Source organism: Aedes albopictus, chromosome 2 (genome assembly GCF_035046485.1).
Source record: "Aedes albopictus strain Foshan chromosome 2, AalbF5, whole genome shotgun sequence".
Classification (NCBI taxonomy): Eukaryota; Metazoa; Arthropoda; class Insecta; order Diptera; family Culicidae; genus Aedes; species Aedes albopictus.
Window position 1 is genome coordinate 254,442,250 of NC_085137.1, and position 27,381 is coordinate 254,469,630.

The 27,381-nt window shown below is 42.6% G+C and overlaps 1 protein-coding gene across 7 annotated transcripts in view; it reads left to right on the plus strand.

Moving 5' to 3' along the window:
• LOC109428220 (bridge-like lipid transfer protein family member 1) overlaps positions 1–26,991 on the plus strand; it is a 55,121-nt gene extending 28,130 nt beyond the window's left edge. For 5 of the 7 annotated variants that reach the window (XM_062851542.1, XM_062851544.1, XM_062851538.1 and 2 more), the window contains 11 exons: positions 6,018–6,648; positions 6,762–7,175; positions 9,747–9,912; positions 9,971–10,333; positions 10,391–12,545; positions 22,300–23,521; positions 23,647–25,341; positions 25,414–25,617; positions 25,680–25,810; positions 26,026–26,387; positions 26,452–26,991. In XM_062851542.1, the coding sequence (XP_062707526.1) occupies positions 6,018–6,648; positions 6,762–7,175; positions 9,747–9,912; positions 9,971–10,333; positions 10,391–12,545; positions 22,300–23,521; positions 23,647–25,341; positions 25,414–25,617; positions 25,680–25,810; positions 26,026–26,387; positions 26,452–26,662 (7,554 nt within the window). In that variant the 3' untranslated portion in view covers positions 26,663–26,991. The remainder of the gene's footprint in view (positions 1–6,017; positions 6,649–6,761; positions 7,176–9,746; positions 9,913–9,970; positions 10,334–10,390; positions 12,546–22,299; positions 23,522–23,646; positions 25,342–25,413; positions 25,618–25,679; positions 25,811–26,025; positions 26,388–26,451) is intronic. The other 2 variants (XM_062851539.1, XM_062851543.1) reach the window with 1 other exon arrangement.
• Positions 26,992–27,381: the final 390 nt, after the last annotated feature.

Below are 27,381 nucleotides of genomic sequence, written 5' to 3' on the forward strand. Positions count from 1 at the left end.
TTTATTTTTAGCAAAAAGTTTTTAGTATAAAAAACTTGCCGTACGTAGTATATAAAAAACCCTCACCCAGACGGGAATCGAACCAAGGATGCCAGCCTTCAACTGCAATCCGGCGCCTTTATCAATGAGGCCATTGCAGCACTTGAAGTGAAGGGCGGTATATGATCAAGTGGTTCTTCGTTTTGACGGCTGATCTATAAATAGACTCATTTGTCCAACGTACAGGGGAGAGAAAATATGACGTCACATTTAAGTGTTCTTGATACAATTGATCGCAATTACGTCATCTTAGGATATAATAACAAAAGTTGATATAATTAAGTTATAATTGTAACTCAAGAATTTGTTCTGCATTTTGGTTTCATATCATGATTCAGACCAGAAATAAATGTCGTTTCTCAATCAAAGTTGTAGAGATAGTTCTTCTTCTTCTTCTTCTTCTTTATGGCTCTACGTCCCCACTGGGACTTGGCCTGCCTCGCTTCAACTTGTGTTCTTTGAGCACTGCCACAGTTATTAATTGAAGGGCTTTCTTTGCCTGCCATTGCATGAGTTTGTATACCGTGTACGCACCAAACTTTGCGCAGTTAAGGAAAATCAAACTTCAAGTCGTTCTAAAAAATACAAACGAACAAAATATTTCATGAACGATTTCCTCACACGATAGGCTAATGACCCTACTTTGAGCCTGCACTAGAGAAAAAATAATAATATTAATCAAAAAAATACTTAAAATATAAAAACTATTTCATTGCCTTGTTCCTAACTTTGCGCACAAAATCTTCGATTGTTCCTAACTTTGCGCATGGTGTGCCAAACTTTGCGCATGCTCTAAATAGCACAAAAAGTCATCAAAAATACTATTATTTAATACTTTGAAATACTTTAAACTAGAGATGTTGAGATACTGTGTCCTTAAGTGATCATCATTAAAATATTTTGTCCTAGCAGGGAGGGGGAACGAAGGGGTTCTTAAATTCGTTCGCGTTTCATACTACCGTGTGAACAATTCAAAATATCTTCAGAAGGGATTTTTCAGTGGCCATCCTGCAAAACGTGGCTCGGATTAAATGTATTAAAACTTCCCGGAGAATGAAGTAACCGTTACTGGTAGGACAATAGGGGGTCATTCAAAAATGACGTCCATCGTTTAGGAAGGGGGGGGGGGTTCTGATAAAATGTGATACTCCATGTAAATATTAGCGATAAAGCGTGACAAGAGGGGGCAGGGGGTCTAAAAATCCTGGAAAATGGCGGACGTAACATTTGAATCGTCCCTAACTTCGACCACTGGAAAAGCCAAATGAAGGACTGTTCACAAATTACGTCACACTCTATCTACAGAGTGCTTTCCATAAAGCTACGGTTCATATATTTTTTCTACTAATTTCAATACAAACTCTGCTACATTGTGAAGCGGGAGGCCTGAAACTGTCAGTACTAGTGTTACATAATATGTAAATGGTTCATAAGTCATGTATTCACGTGCAATATTCATTTACTGAAAGTGCGCAAAAATTAGGAACACAGCGCAAATAATGGTTCCAAACATTGCGCACCCCTATTTTCTCATTAAAATGAAAAATTTTACACGAACTGTGATTGATATTACTAGAATAGCATCTATTCTGTCAATTATTTGCAAAATTAATTATCGTTGTACAGTTTTATCGAGGAAAATGTTGATTCTTAGTAGAGTTAATTCTTGGCGCCCGTGTTAAGGCGATGCAAATTTTGACATTTTTGTGTGTTTTTTGTTTATTAATCAGCATAAACAAAGATTTTATAACAATTAAATATTCCTAAAATAGTGTTTATGTTTACACAATGCTAGTGCAATGATTAAACTGTGTAAAATATTGACATTTAGTTATTTTTTTCGTTATTTTGTAAAAATGCGCAAAGTTTGGACCTGCGCAAAGTTAGGTGCACACACGGTATAGTACAATGATACTCTATGGCCAGGGAGTCGAAAATTTTTTCCCGACCGGAACGGGAATCGAACCCGCCGTCTACGGATTGGCGATCCATAGCCTTAACCACTAGGCAAACTGGAGGGATAGTTAATGACTCTTAATCAGTGAAAATAGTTGTGTACAATTTCACCTTTTGTTGGTGCTAGTGAGTAATTAAATTAGAACATTTTGACATGTGTTATTAAATAATTATCTACTGTTCCTCACCATCAAGGATGTTCCTGCCTATGGCAAAGTTATGCAGTAGTTTTGTGGTTGGAAATTTCACCGCTTCGTGGCATTAGTGTGCAGTTCTAGTGATTGTCAGATTTAGATGGCTTGGGAAATAAGAAAATAAGTGTTTAAAGCACAATTTTAACATTACATTACATGGCACAAAAATTAACAACAAAAAATAGTTTAAACAAGAAATACCCCCACTCACATATTCGGCATATGCTTCGAAATTTGCTCAAAATTCATGACGATGTCCATCAACATTTTGGTAAAAAATAAATAGCCTTCTGTTATTGAATGGTTTTTTAAAAGCTTTTAACAGAGTTTCTCATTTTGAACTACTGCACAGATTATCACACCTATTTGATTTCAGTTGAGATTCTGGTTCATTGAGTAAATCCTATTTGAATAACCGCTTTCAAATTGTGGAAGTTAAAAGAAATCATTAAAGTCCGATCGGTATTCTATCGGGAATGCCACAAGGATCGGTTTCAGGACCATTGATGTTAGTCTCATTTTTCAACGGCCATCCATCATTTTTGAAAGTTATCCTCATGCTTGCAGATGGTAAGAAGCTGTATTTCTATAGACGTTAATTGCATGGCAATGAAACGTGACTAACGACATGGTGTGATGAAATTAGATATAAATTTCAAAGCTTCACAAATAATTTGTTATCAATCAATTCTTCAAAAACTAAGATGATTTTAATTTGCAAACGACAAATAGATCCAGTTATATCATGTTAATTCAATAACATTGATTGAACTTCTAATTTCAGAATAATTTATTAAAATACTCTTGAATTGGACTACAAACTGCAAAACCTATGAAGGATTCTGAAACTTAAAACTTACTTCAGGAATGTTAACAGTTTCAATGAAAGTCATCCTTTTCATGTTCATTTTGTTGCCTCATTTATTATAGCTTCATATGAGTGTTGCATTAACCTTAGATGTTGGGGTCAATATGACCCAGACAGGCACGCTGAACATGCACTGTGCCATCGTGCTTCGAAAAACCTAACATCTTAGGAGGGTTAAATCACTGCATACGTTGGGAAATCAATTTGACTAGATACTCTAGTGTGGCTCACCTATGTACAATGACAACTGCTGGGAGACTCATTTTTATTTTTTTTATCTACGTTGTTGTGCGATTCTATATAGAATCATTCACCAAGGACCTAAATATTGTGGCCTCATCACTAAGATACTGATAATCTTATAGCTTAAGCACCCGTCATCATTTTTCGAAAAATAAAAAGCATTTTCTCAAAACATCGACCATGAATCTATCTGAGCTTTCTTAAAGGTCTGGATCATGATTCAAACTTGTCAAAAATACTGCATTTTACAAGCACAGTAGCACCGCACAGCGGCGTAACTACGTACCAAACACCACCTGTAAAATGTTCATTTGACATAAACGGCATTTTCAAAACTATAACTGACTTTGTTATAATGTTCACATAAAGATGATCAAAATAAATTTATTTGTATTATAACTGACCTTGTTATAATTCTGATATAATCAAATCAGGTTTTCAAATCATTTTTGTCAAATATATCTAAATATAACAAACAGTGATATATCTATCAACCTTTGATATAATTTTGTTACATTTTTGTTATGCCTTTCTGATCGGGATAGTACCGTATTATAGAAGACCCGAGAGTGCACGAGTTCATTCATTTGGCGGTACCGTTTTTATAGAAAATGAGCTTATTTCCATGGCCACCTAGATAACACAGTACCGCTAAAAAGTCAAACGAATGGATACTTACATCGGTCCATTACGGGTCCGCTCAAAAGTTAAACGAGTGAACACATGAACAGTTCATTGTGAGAGCACATTCATCTGTGCTAGTTAATTGGAAGCGATGTCGACACAGGTCCGCGTATGAATCCAAAGTGTTATTTTTGACAAAATCGTTCTAAAGTAGCAGTCGTTTCATATTTACTTCGACAAGCCGAAAGCACACAAAGTTGCCGAAGCTGCGAACAAATCCACTGATCGAGTGAACAAATTTGCAGTAATCACACTGCTGTTCGTTAAAATAGTTCACCATCCTATTATGCACCTTAAATCCCGTATTCTATTGTTTTGTTGCCAAGCACACTTGCTCGAGGCATGATACGCGAGTTCGACATTTGATTTATTGAAATTTGCAAACACTACGTTCTCATGTGGTAAACTAGAGATAGAAGTTCTCCATATGAAAGTAAAAATCTTAATTAGAATACATTTGGGTTACAACGTAACGTTTGATTGCTTTAACATCCATGCACATAACTGAAACACGTTTTTGATGAACAAATTGAATTTGAAGAAAACAAAACAATTTGAATAACGATAAGAAATTCACGAGCTCCGGTAGGAATCAAACCCACGACTCCCAATTCTCTAAACGGGCGCATTTTTCCTCCAAGCTACGGAGCCACTTAACCATCTCCGTCCCTCGAAGGTACAACTGAACTCAATTCCACTAATGCACATGGTTTGTTCCTTTTCACAATTCAGATCTCTTTCGGATGGAAAAAGAGGTACGCTTCTACATGTCTATGTCGTGCGCATTGTGCATGAATGTCAGAGCGGGAGAAGAATTAATTTTAAATTGTACTGTCTATCCGATGACTTACCGGTATGGCAATAAGTGTGCCGTCGGACTCTTGACGGGTCGGTCCTCGGCTGACCTATTATGGTAACTACGGACCCACTACAAATGTCAAATTCTCGATTTTTGCTTAGGCCAACCAAGCCAAGTGGAAACCCGGGTAGAGCTTAATGGCAAAAGAATGGCAAATTTTACCATTAAAACAGAATGTTTGAATGGCAAAATGTGTTATTTGTTTGTTTGAAATAAGAGTTAAAATAACAAAAATAATAACAAAATTTTGGTAGCAGAAAAACTTAAAAATAACTTATTTTGCCATTGTAATAACAAAGTAATGGTAAAGCATGCGGATTAAATTGAAGTACAAAATAAGTTATTTTTGAGATATTGATAACAAAATAAGACCCAAATTAACTGTTATCGGTGAATAACAAAATATGACATTCTTAAGTTATTGATAACAGAATAAGAACAAATTTAGCTGTTTATGTGGCGATCAAAATAATGGTAGGTTTAGTTGTACAAACTCTATTTTAAAATAATGGTAGATTCAGTTATTATTTCAAAGTAGCAGAAGAAAGGTAAAATGAGCTATTTCTGTTAATTGTTTGAGCTCTAAATTAACATAAATTGATGTGCATCAAATAGAATCCATTGCGAATCAAACACACAGCTGAGAATCCAGATTTGTTTACTTTTGCGAGATACGTCGAATTGAAAAGTTATGCTTGAAATATACAATATAATAGTTAATGGTATATTAAGAGTAAAATATGTTATGGTGCCTAATGTTTATAAATAATTTCTCACAATATCAAAATAATGGCAAATTTAGCTAGGAATGTAAATTATGTTATTGTTTTGATATTTTATACAATTCATTATAAAAGATGCTAAATTGCAAGTTTTGCCATGATAGTAATTTTTTGTTATTTATGTGTTATTTAGCATTATTCATGAATAACATATCAATTGCAAGATTTGCTATGATTGTATATTTTGCTATTGATTTGACATTTGAGGTTTTTCATAATAACAGAAGAATGGCAAAACGAGATATGATGGCAAAACCAGTTATTATTTTGTCCTTTGTTTGCCATTAGCCTCTACCCGGGAATAGGTTGGCCAAATGTTAATTTGTTTGACTAACGCGTATTCTTGGCTACTTTCAAACGAACTATGACATTTTCTCTCATTAACATTGTAGACTGCACGTCAAACATCGAAGAACCGTCCGGAGATTCATTCAATCAAGTTCATGAACGAAAACAACCGCATCCTTGATGCCCATCTCATTTTCGAACCGATGCTCACATGCCTAGGAGTGATGCCCCAGCAGATGATCAACAATGTGTCCAATACGGATGTATCGTCATTGGACAGCCTGGGTACGAATTTATCGTTGGTCTGTTCCTTCGATACCATGCGTATCGACATCGTAGTCAGCGAAGCGGGTGACTCCAAGAAACCGAAGCCCAAAATGACCAAGAAAGGAAACGGTAAATTCACTCTGATAATGCCGACCGAGCAACCGGCTTTCCTCTGCGAACACGTCGGAGTCGAGTTGGAATTGCTGAAAATGACCGACGGATTCTCCGATGATGCTAAACAGCACCTGCTGTACGTTTCGAGAGGCCAACTGAAGAAGCACACCAGCACGGTGATCAATTTCAGCCTGAACGTACGCTATCTATCGCAGCAAGTGAACATGCCACTGCTACGGCTGTTACATCAGATCACCAACATGTACCAGAATGTGAAGGACGCCCAGAACGAGATGCGCGATCATCCGGAACATGGCAAGAGAAGTGCACCCCTGAAGGACGAATCCAGTTTGGGTAAGTTTTGACTGTTCTTTCATTGCTGTGAATATCTAGGGGGATCTTTGTGAGATCGTAATGACATCCTAAAAGATTCTAATTCTTTACACATTTTTGTCTCCCTTTTCCAGCATCGGAAATGAACGATCCGACGTTGATGGGTTCCCTGAACGAACCGCTGATGGCGCACATCGACAACAGTATCTTCGATTGCGCCGACGAACGGTACGACAAATTCAACGAAGACATTCCGTTCCGGCACGAGTTGCGCCATTCGGTGAGTCGTTCGAAAATGCCAAGCCTGGGCCCGTTGATCCCGCTGACACCATCGCCCAGTTCCCGCAATCGACCGCACAGTTTTGCCCAGAAACTGCGAAGTACCGGGAAATCCGTCAAGGGTAAGTTGGGCTACACGAATCTGAACGAAACCATACAGACGCCGATCAAGGCTAGCCCAACGGCCTTGACCTTTGCCGATGCTCTCTCGCGCACTTCGTTGGAGGCGAAGAATTCACTGACCGGTGGATTGTCCAGCACGTATGGTGGTAAGTACAAAAAAAAACATCTTCCATCGGTTTCTGTCCATCTTTTGTGTTGTGTTGAATTAAAATTATTGTTTTTCTATCATGCTGTGAATAAGTTTGTTTTTCCATTTTTTTACTAACCTTAAATCCAGTAAACATCAATAACCATGACTCGTGCGTAACGGTATTTCACAAGCTTTGACTATCATTTGCTTGTACTTTGTATGTGACTGCTTAATATTTATAATATCTTGATAACTGAAGCGTAGCTTTACTTTCACTTATGTACACTTGATACAATTCGTGATCTATGCGTTTACGCTGCGCACGATTTTTCAGTTTTCCACCGAAAATGGTCACAATATTGTACTCTCAAAAGTTCCCGAAAACTACTCAGGCTGCCTCTTTTAACATCCACGTCTTGTGCTCGTAGAGGGCCGAGGGCCACCGAAAGAATCAACGTGTTACACACAGCGAATTATGATTTGCATCTGCAAGCTAAAGAGAGCCTATAGCTCTATACCACAGCGAGTCAACGTCCTGAAGATTCAGGTTTCAGAAGTCAGAAATTCATCAAAAACTTTTGCCCGGTGTCATTTTCATGAGCACACTGCCACCTGTTGGAAGAACCGCGCGTGCCACTGTCGGCCATGATGGATTTCGATTTGACGTTTTGCTGACACGCACACTACTACACAAATTGCCTGTAATTTTCGTTTGCATCATTCAGCAAAGTGTACACTGGCAAACGTCAAAGCGATCGAACACTAGCGCCTCTGGTGGAACGCGCAAATCAAATGAAATTTGAATTGATCGTTAAATGCATGTGCCAAGCCGTTTTGAAGAGTTTTACGTCTGTTTGTCTGTGGTAAAATACAATTTTGTTTGACGATATGACTCCAAACTATTCCAGTTTTGTTTGTGCTGAGTGGCAGCCCAGCTGTCAATCTAAAGCTTTACCCAATACTTGGATACCGGAATAGCTGGCTCAGGGCCAATGAAGTCATGTGATGCTCCAGTGCGAGCTAACTCATTAGTCAATTTGTTTCCAGCGAAAGAAGAATGGCCAAGTACCCATACAAGGTGAACAGCGTTTGCTGAATTCAGCTCCTCGATTCGAGTTCGACAAGCGATAGCTATCTTTGACCTAGAGTTGGCCGAAGCAAGTGCTTCAATAGCAGCCTGGCTATCTGAACAGAAGTACAGAGGGTGGCACAAATGTTTGGGATAACCAACTTTTTCATCTCTCACAAAAAAGTTCAACAAGCTGTAACTTATCATTCAGTACCGTCAAACGGGGTGACTTGCAACGGCGGGGTGACTTGCAACACTTGATGACTTGTGTCTATGTTTATCAACAAAACATAAAAATAGGACGTTTACATTCCAAAACTCAGTTGAACTATAAAGTGCACATATTGTCTGAGTAGTAGCCACGATTTTTACTTTTATTAAAATAGTTCCAACAAAATATTCATAAATTTAACATTAGTCAGAAAAAGTAACAAAAATGTGACCCTCGAATCGTTGACTGCAAAAGAATGAAAACAAAATTTCCCAAAAATAATATTCTATATGCGGATTCTATACATAATGAGCTATATGAATTTTCATTTTACTTTATAAAAATATTACAATATCTTTGTTATATTCATATGTTTTGAAATATTGTACCAAGACGGGGTGACTTGCAACATTCATTTTCTTAACAATTCAAAGTCCAGAAAAACGAAATATTGTTGTTTTACTAATAATTCACCAACAAAAGTCTGGAGGATCATCATATGAACTGAAAAATACATTAAAACTTATGTTAAATTAACAATTAGTAACTTGGTGTTTTTGAGCTTAATATTTCCATATAAAAATTCACAATTCAGTTTTCTATGTAAAACAAATGCAAAAATATGAATGTTAGCCCAAACGATATTCCAATAGTAGCAACAATACTTATAAAATATGCTTGTAACTAAAAATATGTATCTGCTTGTTTAAAAAGGGATTTACATTAGGTGTTGCAAGTCACCCCGCACGACGTCTTGTATCAAAAACGACCTTATTTGGCTTTTTCAACATGAAAAAATAAATCAATCTATAAGTTGTTCACCCTATTTTATAGAGGGGCTGGCTATTAAAACTATTACAAATACTTTGAATTTTAAAATTGAGTTTAATCAACATTTTTTGTTGATTGAAGCTGAAAAGTGTTGCAAGTCACCCCGTTTGACGGTACATAAAAAAAATTGAATTTTGCATCATTGATATAAATTTGAGCTCGATTGGTCAATCTTTCACAAAGTAAGAACCGTTTTGATAAAACACTGTTTTTAGACAACTAATTTTTGAACAGTCATATCTTGGAAACCAGTCAACCGATTTGAATGAAATTTTGAACGTTTATCAATAAGGCGGTGCAGTCAGACGATGTATTATCATTTGTTGTGTTTTGTGTTTCATTTTGTTTGTTTGTGATATTATGTATAAACGTTACGTGTGTTGGTTTCGTTTTTTAAACAGCATTAGAAAATACAATATTTCAACACGATCCTATCTGTTTATTGGTTTTCCCTCCTCCTGCGCAAACCCCTGTAGGGCCCAATGTTAATGAAGCTTTTGTAGATATTACCGCTCCATTCGATCGTTCGACATTCACTGGACCGATCCACAGCATGCTCGACACACCGAAATGCTGGAAGACGATCTACCACCTGTTGGATCTGTACTCTGCGATGCCGGAAACGAAGACCATTTCTCATCGGTGAGTAGATAGTTGGTTAAACGATTTTGAAGTGTACTAAAGTTCTTCAACTTTGCAGTGTATCACTATCTCCGGATGCCGCTGGACAGTTCAAGGCTCGTAAGTATAACATTCTGCCCGAAACTAAGTCCTCCGCCAATCGGGATGATGATGAAGTTGGATCGGGTACACCACTACCGAAGGATGTCGGTATGGTGGCGCAAGAACGTACACGGCTGGTGGTGTTTGGAGTGGCGAAAATCCATCGTACACGACTGCTCGCCACCTTGAGCGGACTGAAGTTGGAGGCGGAAATAACCGCGCTTCATTGTAGCACGACATGGCGCAAGAAATCCCGCCCTGCATCGTTGGAGTGTTCGTTGACTGGTCAGGTTGGACGGGCCATGATTGTGCTGCTGGAGGGTGTCCCTCCCAATCAGCAGTAAGTATAACCATATAGGCGAATCTGTAGCTGTTTCAAATAACATCTACATTGTAGGACCGTCGTCAAAGTGACCATCGGCAAAAGCCAAACCCTGTACTCGAGCATAACCCGCAAAGGAAAGGACAAGAACAACGGGCTGCTCTCGATTGGTATCGTCAACATCGATATCCCGCAGCACCCTGTAGCGTTGCACGGCATGATGACCCGAGGATCCAAGCAGATTTCCTCCACGCTACAGGAATTACGCGTCACCAGAACTTCCGGAAGGCTAGCCCGCCAAAATGAAGAACCCGAATCTCCGATGAACCATCAACGCGAGTCCCGTGATAAGGCGCCCACTGCCCGAAAACAAAGTACGGCAACGACGAAGGCGACTGCGGTGAATCCAAGCGGTCTTCTGCAACCCTTGGTGATGCAGTTCAACGTGATCCTCCAAAGCTTGTCGGTGACGGCCGCACTTCTGCCGTCGCTACAAGCGCAGTACAAGATGGATCACGTGACTTCAACTGGGGTTACGGGCAGTAAGGCAAAGTTCACGGTGGACCTCCCGAATCATTCGCTGAGTTTCACTACAAAAGTGCAGGCCACGGAGGCCAATTTGCCGTCGGAGGCGTGCATTGCACTACCACCGGTGCACGTGAGCGCCGAGTATGTGCCGGAGAGCTCGTCGGAGGAAGCCCCAATCGACGGGGTTGTGCTACGACAGGGAGGTTATCTGTCCGCTTCGGCTGAAATAGGAGTGTTCGAGCGATGTCTGTCAACTGATCTGTTGAACCATTTGGTGTTTGTACAGAAAGTGTTCATGAAGGAGGTCAACGAAGTTGTTCAGAAAGTATACGGAGGAGAAAAACCGGTGCCCATTTGGCTGGAAGATGGAGAAGACAACGGAGCGCAGCATATCAAGAGATTGCTGTTCTCGTTGAACATCCGTGTTAAAAGAATACAGCTTACTGCGACTACCCCGTGCAATTCGGCGGTCAGGTTTGAAACCGGTCAGCTAGATCTGCACCTCTCGAATCGTGTAAAAAATCTAGCTGAAGGAGCAAATACCAAACTGTTTGGTAAAGCGCAAATCGATCTCAACCTATCTTTGGGTCAAATAATTAAAAACGTCATATTCGACGAAGCCGAGCCGGAATTCCAGCAGTATGCGTTCTTCAACACGACAATCGGCCTTCGGAATGCTTTCCAGGATGAAATGTTGAACGAAGACAAGGAACTGGTCTTGATCACTTTGAAACGACCACTGATCTACGTGCAACCAATCGCTGTAGACAAAGCCATCCTGGTTTGGCTAAACTACAAAAATGCATATGAATACTGGACAGAGAAGCGAGCCAATCTCAACAAAGAGGTTCTGATGGCGACTCAGCAAGTTTTCGAGAAAGTTCCGTTTGAAAAACTAAGTCAACACTTGGCCACCGCAAATTTGTCCACACTTTTCCTTCAGCTGACGGTCGAAGACATGGGAATCTGTCTACCACTAAACCAACCTCCGCAGCACTGGGGCAACCGATCGGTCAACGACTTCGAACAGAAACGGGCAGTAGTCATCACCCTCGAAAATACAATTATTTCCGCCTGCAGTTGTGGTTCCCTAGTGTCCAAGGGACGCTTCGTTGGTCTCTGTTTGCGATTTGCCGAGGATTTCGATTCCTCCCTGGACGATTGGAAGCCAAACATGAACGACTCGAACATCATGAACCTCTGCGTGGTTTCAGACGGAACATACGAAGTGTGCTCCCGAACGATTGCAGCAAAGCACCCGGACAACGCCAAGTGGTTCCTGAACGTAAAATGGCAAATGGAAGGGGTAGATATCCACCTTGACATCAACATAGGAAAACAACTCTCCGCTCTGGGTCACACTTTGACCATGCTGACCGGTTCCGAAGACGAAGATCCCATATCCTCTGACACTCCGGATAGCGATGATGCCGATCAATCGGAAGAGAATCGAGCTTCCCAAGAGTATCCCGGTGGAAAGGGTCGCAAATCAATTGATTCGTTGCCGCCGTTCTTATTCGACACGACGCTCGATCCCAAGAAGCGGTCGCTTTTGATGGAAAATGAGATCGCTGAACAGACGAAGACGGTGAACGACCTTCGATCGCTTGGTGCTTCGTCGAAAACGATCGAGAACGAGGAAAGGCGGCTGCAGGGACTGCAAGCGATATGCTACAAGTACTTCCGACGCGATATGCTTCAGGTAAGGATTAATTGGAAAAAAAATCGTAGTTGTTCAGTTTATTCGATAATTTTAGACATTTATCCAGGAGTTCCTATAAACATTCCATTTGGAGTTCATCAGAGATTTCTTCCAGGAGTTGTAGGAGTTACTCTGGAGTTTCTCTGGAAATTTCATTAAAACTTTCTACGGATTATTGCAGATGTTTTTTCGGGTATTCGTTACGGAGTTTTTTTAAAACTAACTCCAGAGATAATATCCAGTTATTCATAGTAGGCTTTTTATGAAAATTCCTCAAAAACTTATACTGAAATTTTCTCAAAGCTTTCCTCCAAAAATGTACACGAAGATTTTTTTATCAACTTTAAAACACTGTAACGGTAGTTTCTACAAAAGTTTTCTTAATGATTCACTCTGGTAAGTTCCTTTTCTCTCCAAGGGTTTATCTGAAAGTTTATCTCGCGCGGCATCTTGAATTCCTCAATAGCTTCGATAGTCTGTTGCTGACGTAGTAGGACGTAGAGTTCGTGCAATTCCGAGCTCGCACCTGCAAAATTCGTGGCGTTGTCGCTAAAGATGTCCGAAGGTAATCCACGACGACTGACGAAGCGATGCAAGGCTCCTATGAACGCACTTGTAGTCAGGTTCGACACAAACTCGATGTGGATGCACTTCGTCGCCATGCACACGAAGAGTGCTACGTATCCTTTCTCGTACACTGGCTTCCGAGGATGCCCCTTTCGAACGTAGATGGGCCCGGCAAAATCAATACCCGTACGCTGGAACGGATATGCTTGTGTCACTCTGTAGCTTGGCAAGTCCCCCATGAAAATCTTCGTGTCTGCTGGTTTGACCTTGAAGCACTGGATACACTTTCGGAGTTGTTGGCGGATGGCGTTCCGACCGTTGATGATCCAGAACCGTTGCCTGATAATCGAAAGGGTGCCGCTGGGACCCACGTGAAGATTCTCGTTGTGGATGGCTTGAATCAACAGCTTCGTAACTGGATGCTCAGCAGGAAGGATGGGCGGATGCTTCTGTTCGTAGTTTACATTTGCGTACTTGATTCTGCCGTTAACGCGCAGGATTCCACTGTCGTCGATCCAAGGATTTAGTGTTCGGAGTCGTCCAACGTATCGTTCATCCTGTGCGTTGTTCTGGAGCTTCTTGATATGCTGCATTTCCACACCTAGCTGCTGCTGCTGGACCATCCTAATGATTGCGGTCAGGGCCAATCTCATTTCTGTGACTGTAGCGTACTTCGAATCGTCGCCAGTAGTTCGCCTTCCCTTTGCCTTGTTGACGAAACGAATCACATACGACATTACCCGTTGAAGCTTCCTAAAGGAGCCGAACTTGGAAAGGATCGGCACATCGTTGACGGTAGTAACAGTTGCCACCCGAACTTCGGGTAGGTTTTCCACTTCACCTGGATCTTCTTCTTCGTAGATATTCTGACGTAGGTAGGCCGGTCCATTCCACCAAAACTGGCTTCGAACTAGTTTCTCAGCTTCGAGTCCGCGGGATACGAGGTCCGCAGGGTTCTCCTCTGTTCGCACGTAACGGTATTCGTAAGACGACGTAAGTTCCTGTACTTCTGCAACTCTATTTCCGACGTAGACGCTGAGCAGATGTGGAGCCTTCCGTACCCAGCACAAAACGATCTGCGAATCTGACCACATTACCTTGCGGTCGAAGTTTATCTGAAGTGCCGATTCAACTTGATTGACCAGCCGTGCCATAAGTTGGAAGCCGCATAGTTCCAGCCTTGGAATCGTAGCCTTGGATGCCACTCGAGATTTGCTCGCCAACAGTCTGACCTCGACAGTATTATCTTCACGACTGCTTCGTAGATACACACACGTTCCGAAGGCTTCCATCGACGCATCCGAGTAGGCATGTAGTTCAACCGCAACTCTTCGTGGCGAAACAACCAGACGTTCGATTTTCAAATCTTGTAGCACTTGCAGACCATCTCGGAAGCGCCTCCATTCCTCCAGAAGTGGCGCTGGTACATCTTCGTCCCACGAAATCTTAGATCTCCACAGCTGGCGCATCAACAGCTTGGCTACCACCACCACTGGTGACAGTAGGCCCATCGGATCATAAATTTTCGCAATTTCAGACAGTATGGAGCGCTTTGTAACTTGTTGAGCATGGTCAGGTGGAGCGATGCGGAACCTCAACTGGTCGTTGGACGGGTCCCACAGTAATCCGAGAGTGCGAATAATGTTGTTGACGCCGTGCTGTTCGAAAGCGACCTGTTGCTCACGTGACTCCTCTGGAATGGACGCTAGTAGTTCTGGAGAATTTGTGCACCATTTGTGCAGCACAAAACCTCCCTTTTGTAGTAGTGAAATCAACTCCTCGCGTATTGCAACAGCCTCTTCCAGACTGTCGGATCCAGACAGGACATCGTCGATGTAAAAATCCTTAACCAGTATCTTCGCTGCCCTGGGGTATGCATGCCCTTCGTCCTGAGCCAATTGATGTAGTGTTCGTGTTGCCATGTACGGCGCAGAAGCGGTGCCGTACGTGACCGTCGTGAGCTCGAGGATCTCCAACGGAGCGGAAGGATCCTCTCTCCAAAACACTCGCTGGAACTTGGTTTGATCCGGAGCAACGGTGATCATCCTGTACATCTTGGAAATGTCCCCGGTGAACACAATGGGATGGATACGAAACCTCAAGCATATGTCGGCCAAGGAGTCTTGTATGGTCGGACCTACCATAAGCGCGTCGTTTAACGATAGGCCGGACGATGTTTTCGCAGATGCATCGAAAACAGTGCGTAGTTTCGTGGTAGACGACGACGGCTTCAAAATAGCATGGTGCGGTAGAAAGTAGCCATCCGAAGAATCCTCCACGTCACTCAGGACCCGGCAATGGCCGAGTCGGATGTACTCCGCCATAAAGTCGCAGTATGCTTGCTTGAGTTCCACGTACTTGTTGAATTTTCGCTCCAGGTACCCAAACCGTTGCAAAGCATGTTGTTTCGAATCTCCCAGCTGATCGATGTTGGTTCGAAATGGTAGCCGCACCACATAGCGTCCTTCGGAATCCCTCGTAGTAGTTTGCTTGTAATACTCCTCACAGGCCATCTCTTCCGGCGATAGCCTTGTAGACGTAGACACTTCTTCGGATTCCCAGAACCTTTCAACCAGCTTCTCCAGATTTTGTTCCTGTGCCGCCACGTTGCAGCGGACCATCTTGTAGTTGCGCGATACAGGATCCACGAGACCGCCAATCACCCATCCGAACACTGTCTCCTGTAGGAAAGGCAATTTTTCGGCAAGCTTCAATTTGCCGCTCTTGAGGAGATCGAAGAAATGGCCAACACCGATGAGCATATCGACCCGCTGAGGGCGGTTGAATGACGTATCGGCCAACTGCACACCAGATGGCATCGGCCAGCTGGAGATATCGACGTAACTTGACGGAATCGTTCCGGTAATCCTGTTCATCACCAAACACTCGATCTTGCTCCTGAATTGGTTGTTGATTGCTTGGACGAAGACGTTCACAGCGGCTGTCACCCTCGTAGTAGAACCATCAACGCCAACCACTTGCACTTCCACGGGTTGCCGCTTTGCTTGCAACAGGCCAGCTAGCTTTTCGGTGAGCAAATTGACCTGCGAGCCGCAATCCAACAGGACGCGACACGGTTGAATTACTCCATCTTCACTGACAACATTCACGATAGCCGTGCAGAGCAGTGCCCGCGGTTGGTAGGTGACACAAGAAGCACTAATCGTAGGCGTCGTAGCGATGTTTGTGTTGACACTCGGTGCAGCTTCACTTGCGTTGGTATCTGGAACATTCTGCGCTGGTGTAGGTGTCTGCACACTAACAGCACCCGTAGGAGTAGCAACATTCACATGAAGGGTAGTGTGGTGCCGTTTTTTGCAGATCTTGCATGACATCGCAGAAGAGCACCGCGCAGTAATGTGCCCTTTCCTCAAGCAGTTGAAGCAAACCTTCGCCTGCTTAGCCTTCTCGAAACGCTCGTTGGGATTCAGCTTCAGAAACTCCTTACACTGATGATTGTTGTGGGATTCTTCGCAAAAGTTGCACCGGAGCTCCGCCGACGCTGTGAGGGATGTCACTTTCATTGGAGGAACTTTCGACGGCGTAGTAGTAGCGGGTTTCTTCTGTTTCGAAGCCGATGTATTCGATTCGATCCGTTCCAAGATTTGGCATCGCTTGACGAGAAAGGCAGTCGTGTCTTCGTATGTGGGTACTTCTCCGTGCGTAATACTACCTTCCCAAAGCTTCCGTGTTTCCAAATCGATTTTCGACGCCAGAATGTTGACCAACAAAACATCCGAAAGTCCGCTAACCTCGTATTCGTGGTATTTGAGTGCCTCCACATGACGTTTGCAGTCATCCACCAACGTTCGCAATTGCTTTCCGCTTTCAGCTGTCATCGCCTTTAGGTTGAGCAATCCATTTGCGTGTATGTCGACGATCTTTCGCACATCCTCGTAGCGTTCCGTGAGGTAGTCCCAGGCTGCATCGAAGTTGCTGTCGTTGATCGTTTGCTGATCAATCACGCCAGCAGCATCGCCGACCAAACACTTGTCCAGGTGGTACAGTTTTGTAGCATCGGACTCCCCCGGGTATTTGCTGATTACGTCGGTGAAAATGGCCTTAAACCGGAACCAGTTCTCAGCCTTGCCATCAAACGTTGGCAACGGGGTGTTTAGCAGAGGTGACGCTCGAACTGGTTGCACTTGCTGGACGGGAGCTTGCATCGGAACAACATCCTGGTTTGTTGTGGGACGGATTGCCTCTCGTTTCGTGCCTTCCAACAATCTGCACACTGCTGCTCGAAGCTCGTTGAACAAATCCTCGAATTCAACGTACTTCTCTTCCTGCTCTTGTGCATTCGCCGGTGCCAAAGCATAGAGCTTGTTTTGAAAACCGTTGAATTCTTCGTAAGCAGCGTCGATTGTTTTCAGGTGCGTGCGGAGCAGATATTCGTCCGGAGTAGTATGTTCCTGTTGGGCTCGTAGCAAGGCGTTCTTGATTCGCGTGAGCTTGCCCTTGACAGCTCCCCGCTGCTGCACTACAGCCTGAACCTCCTCCGCCATCTTTTTCAAGCGCTGCTTTTCTGCTTGCGACCGCTTCTGATTCCCGACCGGCGTACTGAAAACGTCTTTCGCGAAATCCGATTCATTCGTAGGTGTAGAAGTCATGTACGCGAAATTCCGACCGCGAAACTTACGAAACCGACCGAAACTTTACCGAAAATCCGGCGTAGTAGGACCAAAATGTCGGGACTAGTAGAAAAACGCGTGTGGACTGTACATACTTTTACTTTATTCTGCTCTCGTTTCAGCGATCAAAGAAAGACAATGGAAAATGAAGAGAAAAACGGAAATAAACAAAGAGTATAAACTTCAAAGTATAGTCTTTTTCTGTACGTGAGTCACCGTCTGCGGTGACGTGCTGCCAGTTCGGTCGGTGTGACGGAACATTCTCCATTAGTTTTTTCAGGTGTTCGTCAAGAAATTTGGTAAAAGATATTTCAAGAGCATCCTCCAGTTTTTATAAGAATTCCTCAATGAGTTCTAATGAGATTTTGCCAAGGTGCTACTACATATATAGGAATTCTTGCAGGGGTCATGAAATAATTTCAGCACTAGTTCGTCCAGAGGACACTGGACGGAGATTGGCCGGCTCTTCCCACTGAAGAAGGCCGCAGGAACAAATGAAACCATATCACCGGCAAAAACTGGAAACTTCGCTTCGTGAGCGAACAGATTGTTTTGCATTTTCCCTCATAATTCCAGAAGTTGCTCAAGAAGTTCAATCATGAATTGCCTCAGAAATCATCCAAAGCGTTTCTTAAAATTTCCTGAAATTGTTTTTTCTTGTAAACAATGAAATTGAAAATAAGCCTTTCATAAAACTATGCTAAACCCCATGGAGAAAAAAAAATATCTAAAATCTAACCTACGAAAAATTCGTAAAGAATTGCCTGGTAGAATCTTTGTAGAAGGTACTGGAAAACTGCTCAGCGGATTTTCCAAGAAAACTTCAGCGATTGAAAGCTCTGCTGTAGTAAAAATATTGGAAATAATTTCTGAAAAATCTTAGAATAAATGATAACTCCCAGCAGTTTCTACATGATGAACTTTTTGGTGGAACTCCCCGAAGAAACTACTCATAGTGCAATTAGGTATAACGAATTTCAAGTGACTTTGACTTTTGAATAAGTACATACATATTGCAAATATCACGCCCTCCAGCGAAAATACCTAGTCATCGGTGAAAATGTGTTTCGGTGACCATTTTTGGATTACTAGGGTAGTTCGCCATTTGTTGAACGCTGCCCAAATGTTGAACAGTTTCTGAAAATCGTTTTGTTGATCGATCTTAAATAATTTGCTAGCTGAATTTAAACGGCTGATATAGAAGCGTATAAATAAGTGCCACTAGGATGTTCCAGGAGGTTTCAGGGACGTTCCATGGGTTTCAAGGTTATGCTAGGGGGTATCAGGGACATTCCAATGGTGTTCCTGTTTATTTCAGGAAGGTTTCGAGAGGTTTCAGGACTATTCCTGTTGATTTCAGGAGCGCTCTAGGGGTTTTTGATGGGTTTCGGGGATTAGGTTAGGTGTCTTTATTATATTAGAGAGATTTGCAGCTCGAGGCTAGCTCATCTCTTAGATAATTAAAAGAATAACCTGGAAGTACCTGAAGGGTTTTAGGGCGTTACAGGGAGGTTCAGAGTAGCTTTTGGAGTTTCAGAGTGCTCCAGGGGATCATTAAAACTTTCTACAGATTATTGCAGGTGTTTTTTCGGGTATTCGGAGTTTTTTTTAACTAACTCCAGAGATAATATTTAGTTATTCATAGTAGGCTTTTCATGGTTTTTTTACTGAAGTTTTCTCAAAGCTTTCCTCCAAAAATGTACACGAAGATTTTTTTATCAAATTTAAAACACTGTAACAGTAGTTTCTGTTGTGGTTAGTTATCTTAGCTGTAATAGGAGAACCCACTGTAAGGGTTCTCAGAATATAGTACTGAGAAATCTGAGTGTATAGAACAATAAACAGGAGTTAGTTCTTCTATGACTATGGACACAGTCGGTCGTCTTGCCTACCACGAAAGAATGTCTTTTTTTAAATTATCGGTTATAACAGTTTCTATAAAAGTTTTCTTAATGATTCACTCTGGTAAGTTCCTTTTCCCTCCAAGGGTTTATCTGAAAATTTGTGCAGCAGTTCCACTGGGAAGTTCAAGAATTATTCAAGGAGTTCCACCGGTTATGGCTCCAGGATTTCTCTGAGAACTTTCCCAAAAGTTACTCTCAAAATTCTCCAAAAGTTCCACTGGAGATTCCTTAAGGTATTCCTCCGTGAATTGTTCGGTTCCAGCTCTTCTGAGACGTCCCTTTGGAGTTCCTCTGGGCATTCCTCCAATGGCTCCTTTAAATTTTGAATCCTTCCAGTACTTCGCCTGATAATTTATCATAAAGAAAGTTCTCCATTAGTTCTTTCAGGTGTTCGTCAAGAAATTCGGTCAAAAATATTTCAAGATCATCCTCCAGTTTTTATATGAATTCCTCAATGAGTTCTAATGAGATTTTGCCAAGGTTCTTGCAGGGGTCATGGAATAATTTCAACACTAGTTCGTCCAAAGATTGTTTTGCATTTTGCTCCATGATTCCAGGAGTTGCTCAAGAAGTTCAATCATGAATTGCCTCAGAAATCATCCAAAGCGTTTCTTAAAATTTCCTGAAATTGTTTTTCTTGCAAACAATGAAATTGAAAATAAACCTTTCATAAAACTACACTCTAAAAAGTCTTCACGTCCAATTGACGTGAAAAATCACGTAGACTTGCGTTTTCACTCTTTTGACTTCTTTCACATGATTCATGTAAAACTCACCTGGGGTCACGTCAGATTGACATTAATTTCATGTAACAGTGACTTGATTATCAGGTATGCAAAAAATAATGAGTGATTTTGCATCGTGAGTGGCCAACATGGCGTCGATTTGTTTATCTTTGCCATTGTGACGTCGCAATTTACTTGCTTTTTATAATAAATAGTTAAGTTTTAAGCTTTTAGGCGCGAAATTATCATCCTTAGCTGGATTTTAGATGTCTCATAAGATATCTACTACGAATACATAGCGTATTTTCAGGAACAAACCTGGTCTGGACTGGAGTTGTGCCTGATAAAACTCTTCCAAGAGCTGAACCTATTTTGCCGTCAAAGTTTTGTTTCACAAATTTTTCTATTATACATATTTGGAATAAAAATGGATAAAATGAAAGTTAAATTATGTGCAGTGTTTGTTATTTCTCTTTTAAAGTATTAGAAATTGAATAAAAAATAAGAACAAAGCTACTGTTCAAACCATGTAAGTTTTACATGAATTTCCGGTAACCACATATCTCTCAGTTGTGAGTTCCCTTACCTTCGAATCATGTCATTCTTACATGAAAAGTATGGTGGACGAAAACCACATATGTTTTCAGGTAATAGGGACGTGAAGAATTTTTGGAGTGTATGCTAAACCCCTGGAGAAACAAATATCTTATACCTATATGAAAAATTCGTAAAGAATTGCCTGGCAGAATCTTTTTAGAAGGTACTGGAAAATTACTTATTTTCCAAGAAAACTTCAGCTATTGAAAGATCTGCTGTAGTAAAAATATTGGAAATAATTTCTAAAAAATCTAATAAAATGATAACTTCCAGCAGTTTCTACATGAACTTTTTGGTGGAACTCCCCGAAGAAACTACTCACAGTGCAATTACGTAGGGTATGTGTTCCATCAGTAATCTCACGCTCCCATATTCATCCTATTCGAAAACAAGCGATTACGACACCGATTGATTCCGTTCTTTTTGTTTTCATTGGTGCTCACTCCTAACAAAAAATACAAAAATAAGAAACAAAACAAACAGCGCTTCAATCCTTTGTTTTTCGTAGGATGAAAATGGGAGCCACATGCTTAATAAGGGAACCAGTACCCTATAACAAATTTCAAGTGACTTTGACTTTTGAATAAGTATTGCAAATATCACGCCCTCCAGCGAAAATACCTAGTCATCGGTGAAAATGTGTTTCGGTGACCATTTTTGGATTACTAGCAGGGTAGTTCACCATTTGTTGAACGCTACCCAAATGTTGAACAGTTGCTGAAAATCGTTTTGTTGATCGATCTTAAATAATTTGCTAGCTGAATTCAAACGGCTGATATAGAAGCGTTTAAATAAGTGCCAGGAGGTTTCAGGGACTTTCTATGGGTTTCAATGGTATTCTAGGGGGTATCAGGGATATTCCAATGGTGTTCCTGTTGATTTCAAGAAGGTTTCGAGAGGTTTCAGGAGTATTCCTATTGATTTCAGGAGCGCTCCATGGGTTTTTTTTTTATGGGTTTCGGGAATTAGGTTAGGTGTCTTTATCAGAGAGATTTGCAGCTCGAAGCTAGTTCATCTCTTAGATAATTGAAAGAATAACCTGGAAGTACCTGAAGGGTTTTTAGGAGGTTTTAGGGCGTTACAGGGAGGTTCAGAGTAGCTTTTGGAGTTTCAGAGCGTTCCAGAAGCGTTCCAGGGGATCTCAAGTCCAGGAAGTTTCGGAAGGGTCAAAGACTTTCCAAAATGTTTCGAGCGCTTTCGGCAAATTTTCCGGGGCGTTTTAGAGGGTTCCGGAAGGTTTCAGGGACGTTCCAAGGATGTTCTAGTGGTCTGAGAATGTTGTAGCGAAACGGCATCTGAAAGATAATCTTTTTTTCATGTTTCTCCACAGAAATGGAAAAGACCATCCTTCAAGAAAACCATGCTGAAATCCACGAACCGTTCTCGGTCCTTTATAGCTCCATCCCCTACCCGGGAAGATCTCATAGAGCAAGGCGAATGCTCCACAGCCACCATAGAAATAGCCAGTAACGACGGTTTGCTGAACAGTTTACAGGAATCCCCCAACCCGGGACCATCACGAACCGCTTCGTTGAAGGTCAAAATTCCCAGTCAAACCAATCGAGTGACATTTACCGAAGCCATGCGCCAGTCCTCGCTCCCGAGTGCCGACTCCGAAACGGGATATTCCGATTCCGGGTTCGATTGGCCGCGGTGCGATGGATCTTCGTTGACGACCTTGGACACCCCGGACCTGCTTGAGATTGACGGAGAACAGGTTGAGCTGCGAAAGAAGAGTCCAAACCATCCGCAGAAGCAACAGGAACCGAACATTGACTTTGAGCTGGACATTAAGGTACTGGTAAAATCTGGAAAGTGTGTCCTGCACACAAAGGACGTCACGGATGAGAAAATGTCCACAAGTGTGAGTACAACCATAAAGCATCACAAACGAGAGAGAAGCATTGGTACCGATTGGGGCAGTCCGATTCCTCCGAGGAGAAGCAAGGAGAAAGCCAGGTTGAAGTATTCGCCGCACACGGCTCTCGTGGACCTGACCATATTCCACATTCCGGGTCTGGATGTCAAATTGCAGTATCAGTCGCGTATAATCGATGACGACGCTTCACCCAGACTGAGCACAGGAGATCCTTTCGGAGCTACTCGGAGCAGGCACGGTTTGAAGCGAGCAACCCTGTTCGCTTGGATGACACTGCAGAGCATTCCGGAAGAGACCATAATTTCTCCGCATATCCTAGAGTTCCTGGAACAAACACTCGAACCGATTCCATCAAAAACGATCTCAGTCCCATCGAATCCGGTTAACTTGCAAATGTTGGAGAATAACTATGCCGTGTATGCCAGCTTCCCCGTCGATGTGGTCGTCTACTTCCACATGCAACCGTCGACATTCCGCTTCTCCTGTTTACCGGTGTCGCGAGTGGAATGCATGTTGCAACTACCCAGTCTGGATATTATATTCAGCTCAAATCGGCAGGATGATGTACCTTCAAATATCGGGTTGAGCGAAAGTGATGCAAAAACGGCAGGTGGTTTGAGTGTCACCGGGTGTCTGGCGGATTTCAACGTCTACATATTCCACCCTTATGGAGGTAAACTTGTTATTTTATTTTGTCCTAATCTGATAGATGTTTGAACTATTTTTTAATCATCAATCATATAACGTAAGTTTATGAAGTTTAATCATTTCAATCGACAATAATATTGTCTTCCACAGGCAAGAAAACCAACCTCAAAGAATCGAATCAATTTAGCCCACTGGCGGACAGTGAACGAAAGGATTCGCTTAGCATAAATGTGGAATTCGTCAAGTTTCACATCACGCGGTCGAAGAAGATCAATTACGAAACCGGTATCAGTCGGAAAATGTCCGACCAATCCAAGGCCGTGATTCGATTCTCGACCATTGTGGACATTGGTTCGGCTTCGTTCAAGTACGACATGCGCCGGCTGACGGAGATTTTGGCCTTCCCCAAGGCTTGGTATCGGCGAAGTATTGTACGAAGGATGTTCTTGGGCGACTTGAGCATACCGCAGGTCAGTATGTGTGATTTGGAAAGCGTTTCGGGCGGAAGTAGTATGAGAGCTGGTGGAACTGATACAGAACTGCCACCGGATCATCCGGAGACGTTGAGTCGGGACAAACTGAAGTTGAGCTTGGAGGATGACTTGCCGAAGCATAGCTTGGGAAGTACCAGTTCGACTTGTACGACGGCGAAATTGAAAGACCGGAAGTCGTCCAGCATGGATTCGAACACATCGCCGTCGGATGTGAACCAGGTTACGTCGTGGGAAACGTTGGTGCTATTTGCTGTTAATTTTACTAAGTTGAACGTTCAGATGAACATGGGAAATGTGATGGGTAACATTGTCTGGCTAACGAAGGCTTTCCGAAGTGATGGAAGGTTGAGCATTGGTAGTACAGGTCACAAGAATATGTATATTGGGGTGGGATTAGGAGGATCGTCGCTGGATGCGAAAGGAGGTATCGTTGGTGGAACGATCGAACTGAGTAAGATTGACACTTTCATTCATATTCGAGAAGATCCAGGTTGTGAACCTGATCATAAGGTCGGCATCAAGCTACTTGCATTGGAGCTGAAATTTGACTACATGGGAACGAGCGTTCTGATGACCCGGATTAGTTCCCTGAGTGCTCAACTTAGAGATGAATGGAAGTTTTCGAAGGACCATGACTTTAGTAATACTCTGCCTACTAACTATCCGGCTATAATTTTGATCCACGGTGATCTATCCTGGGATCAGTTACAAATGATGATCTCCAAGTCCACTACTGCGGATATCCTGAAGATGTTCTACAAGCTGGAGGAGTTCTTCTCGCAGCAGTTCAAATCATCCAAACGAGTTTTCTCGAATCTCGAACCCCGCCTCACTGTTAACAATCGATCCAGTGTTCGGCGCAAGGAGTCCACCAAAAAGAATCTGTCCGTGCCTCAGACGGCAGCTGAACGAGAACTAAGTCACCATGATGCCCGTCACCACCGCCACTGGCAACGGCCCCTCAAGCAAACCAAGGGTCTCTGGTTGTCCACCCTTGGCGTTCCTCTATCTAACATTGGAACCGTCCTCGGGGGCACCATGGAACTCCACGGGAAAAATATCTCCCTTGCTTGCTTCCACGGTATCAACTTCAAGTCCAAGTCCTGGGCCCTATTCAGCCTGAAGGAACCGTGTATCAACTTCGCTACCGAGGCACAACACGTTGAATGTTCCGAGGAGGTGCACGTCATCCAGACGTTGACGTTTGGGCTGGGTATGAACTCGCAGCAACCGTCGCAGCATCACTCTAATGCCACCGTGGTCCGGATGTCGAGGAACGTCATTTTCCCACCGCAGTTCAAGACGCTGCACGAGTGGTTCCATTACGCTTTCGCCAACAGTGAAATTGATGGTAAGTTGTTGCATTATTTAGATAATTCCACTTATTATTTCACCTTTGTGTTATCATTTCCGCTTCATACAGCGGTCGATCGATTTCCGGTACTAGAACGTGACAAGGAACACCACACAAACTCGATCGAACGTGCTCGCGGTGGTGGAGGAGCGTCGACTCATCCCAAGCTTCAAGATCCGAATCACAACCGGGAGGTGATATTTGCCCTGCCAAGTCTCCAGTTGCATTTTAAGACTGAACATCTGCAGGGAATTAGCACCCCGGAAGCGGCCCGTAAGTTGTCACTGAATTTAGTGTAAAATCGTGGAGCTATTAACCGTTCTCTTTATTTTTAGAAGAAAAACCTGTGGTCGAATGCAGTTTCATCACCGAGTTTGAGGATCACATTTTCGTTACCGTTGATGCGGATGCATTTTTCTTCCTTCATGATTTGATTACATCCTATTTGAAGGAGAAGGAGAAAGTGGTAAGCATTTTTTGCAAGCTTGCGATAGGTGGCCACCTAGTTTGGATTTTCTGTAATAACAGCTATTGGGAAATTTGTCGTACGCCAGTGGCAAAAAGCGGCGTGTTTTTTTTTTCGTGTATAACAGGGATTCGTCAAACGATTCGTTTGAGTGGCCGCCGCACCGTGCCAGTAGATTGTTCACGTTTCATCATTATCGTTTTCATTTATTCCAGTTGGGCACGATAACCAGTGCGCGAGCTGCATCACCCAATCCACATTCGGCCACTCCATCCCCATCGCCCACTCCAGAAAGCCACTCATCATCACTGAAACCGGTGAAAAGTGCTTGCCAGCTAGGAGCTTCTTCGATGCACGATCTCTCGTCATCCAGTGCGTCGGTTGCCAACGGGAGTGCGGTCAATCTGACCGATCTTGGTGCTTCGGGTTCGAACGGCAATCGAACCACCCCGGAGGAGAAACAATCCAACCCGAAAAACATTCATATCAAAGTGGATAAGGCTGACGTTGAACTGCCAATCCGGACCGATTGGCGACACTTCAATTGCAAAACATGGCATCTGGAACCAACTGTTAGGTATGTTGTAAATGTTAGTGTTTCTTTCTTTTCCTTGCATAACATATTTTACCTATTTTTCCAGACTGTTGTCTTGGGCAGGTAAATCTATCGAACCGTACGGAATAGATTACATTCTAAATAAGTTGGGATTCAGTCACGCGCGAACCACCATACCGAAATGGCTCCAGCGCGGCGTGTTGGATCCCTTGGATAAGGTTGAGGCTATGTTAATGTTACAACTATTGCTCATGGCGAGGGAAAACGACTCGGAGGACAAGGATCAGGAAAAGTAGGGGCTCCGTTGCGTTCCGGGCGCGGTAAGACTTTAAATCTATTCTCATATACAACAAAAGAGTTACACAATGATAATCATATGACAAACACAAAATAACTGAAACAATGCAATTGATGCGCCACCCACATGGTAATCAGCATAGGAAAATAATTATTCAGTGGTTCAACTTTCCTAGTCCTTGCTTAAAGCAGCATCGCAACATGTAGTGCAGATGCATAAATATGAATACTTACACAGCTTTTTGTGTACTCCAAGTAATCTAAATGTAACCACAAATAAACATTATCCTCCATGTTCGAATAAAGCAATAGTCATCAATGCATGCAACTTCTGCTGTGCGATTCATTTGTCCGAAAGTCATAATTCGGTACGTAGCTGCTTCCTTACATTCTCGGGAACGTCCCAAACTCGCTAGATGACTCGATCCAGTCAGCCGACCTTGTCCACGTAGTCTAGTACCACCGAACTACGGTGGTATAATGCGGTTTACTGGAAGGTGAATATCAATCGCCCAAATTCATATCAAACGTGATTAAGTAGTAGCGTGGCGACTGGAAATAGCGTAGCAAACGGGACTAGCGTGGTGACTGGAATTGAGAAGAACTCCAGGCAGCAAACTGAACGTCTTGAGGGCGTACTTACCTGAGAACGGATTTTAGAAGACCCTAGCAGACAGTTAAAATACAAATAAAAACCCTAATTAATCCACCTAGCGGT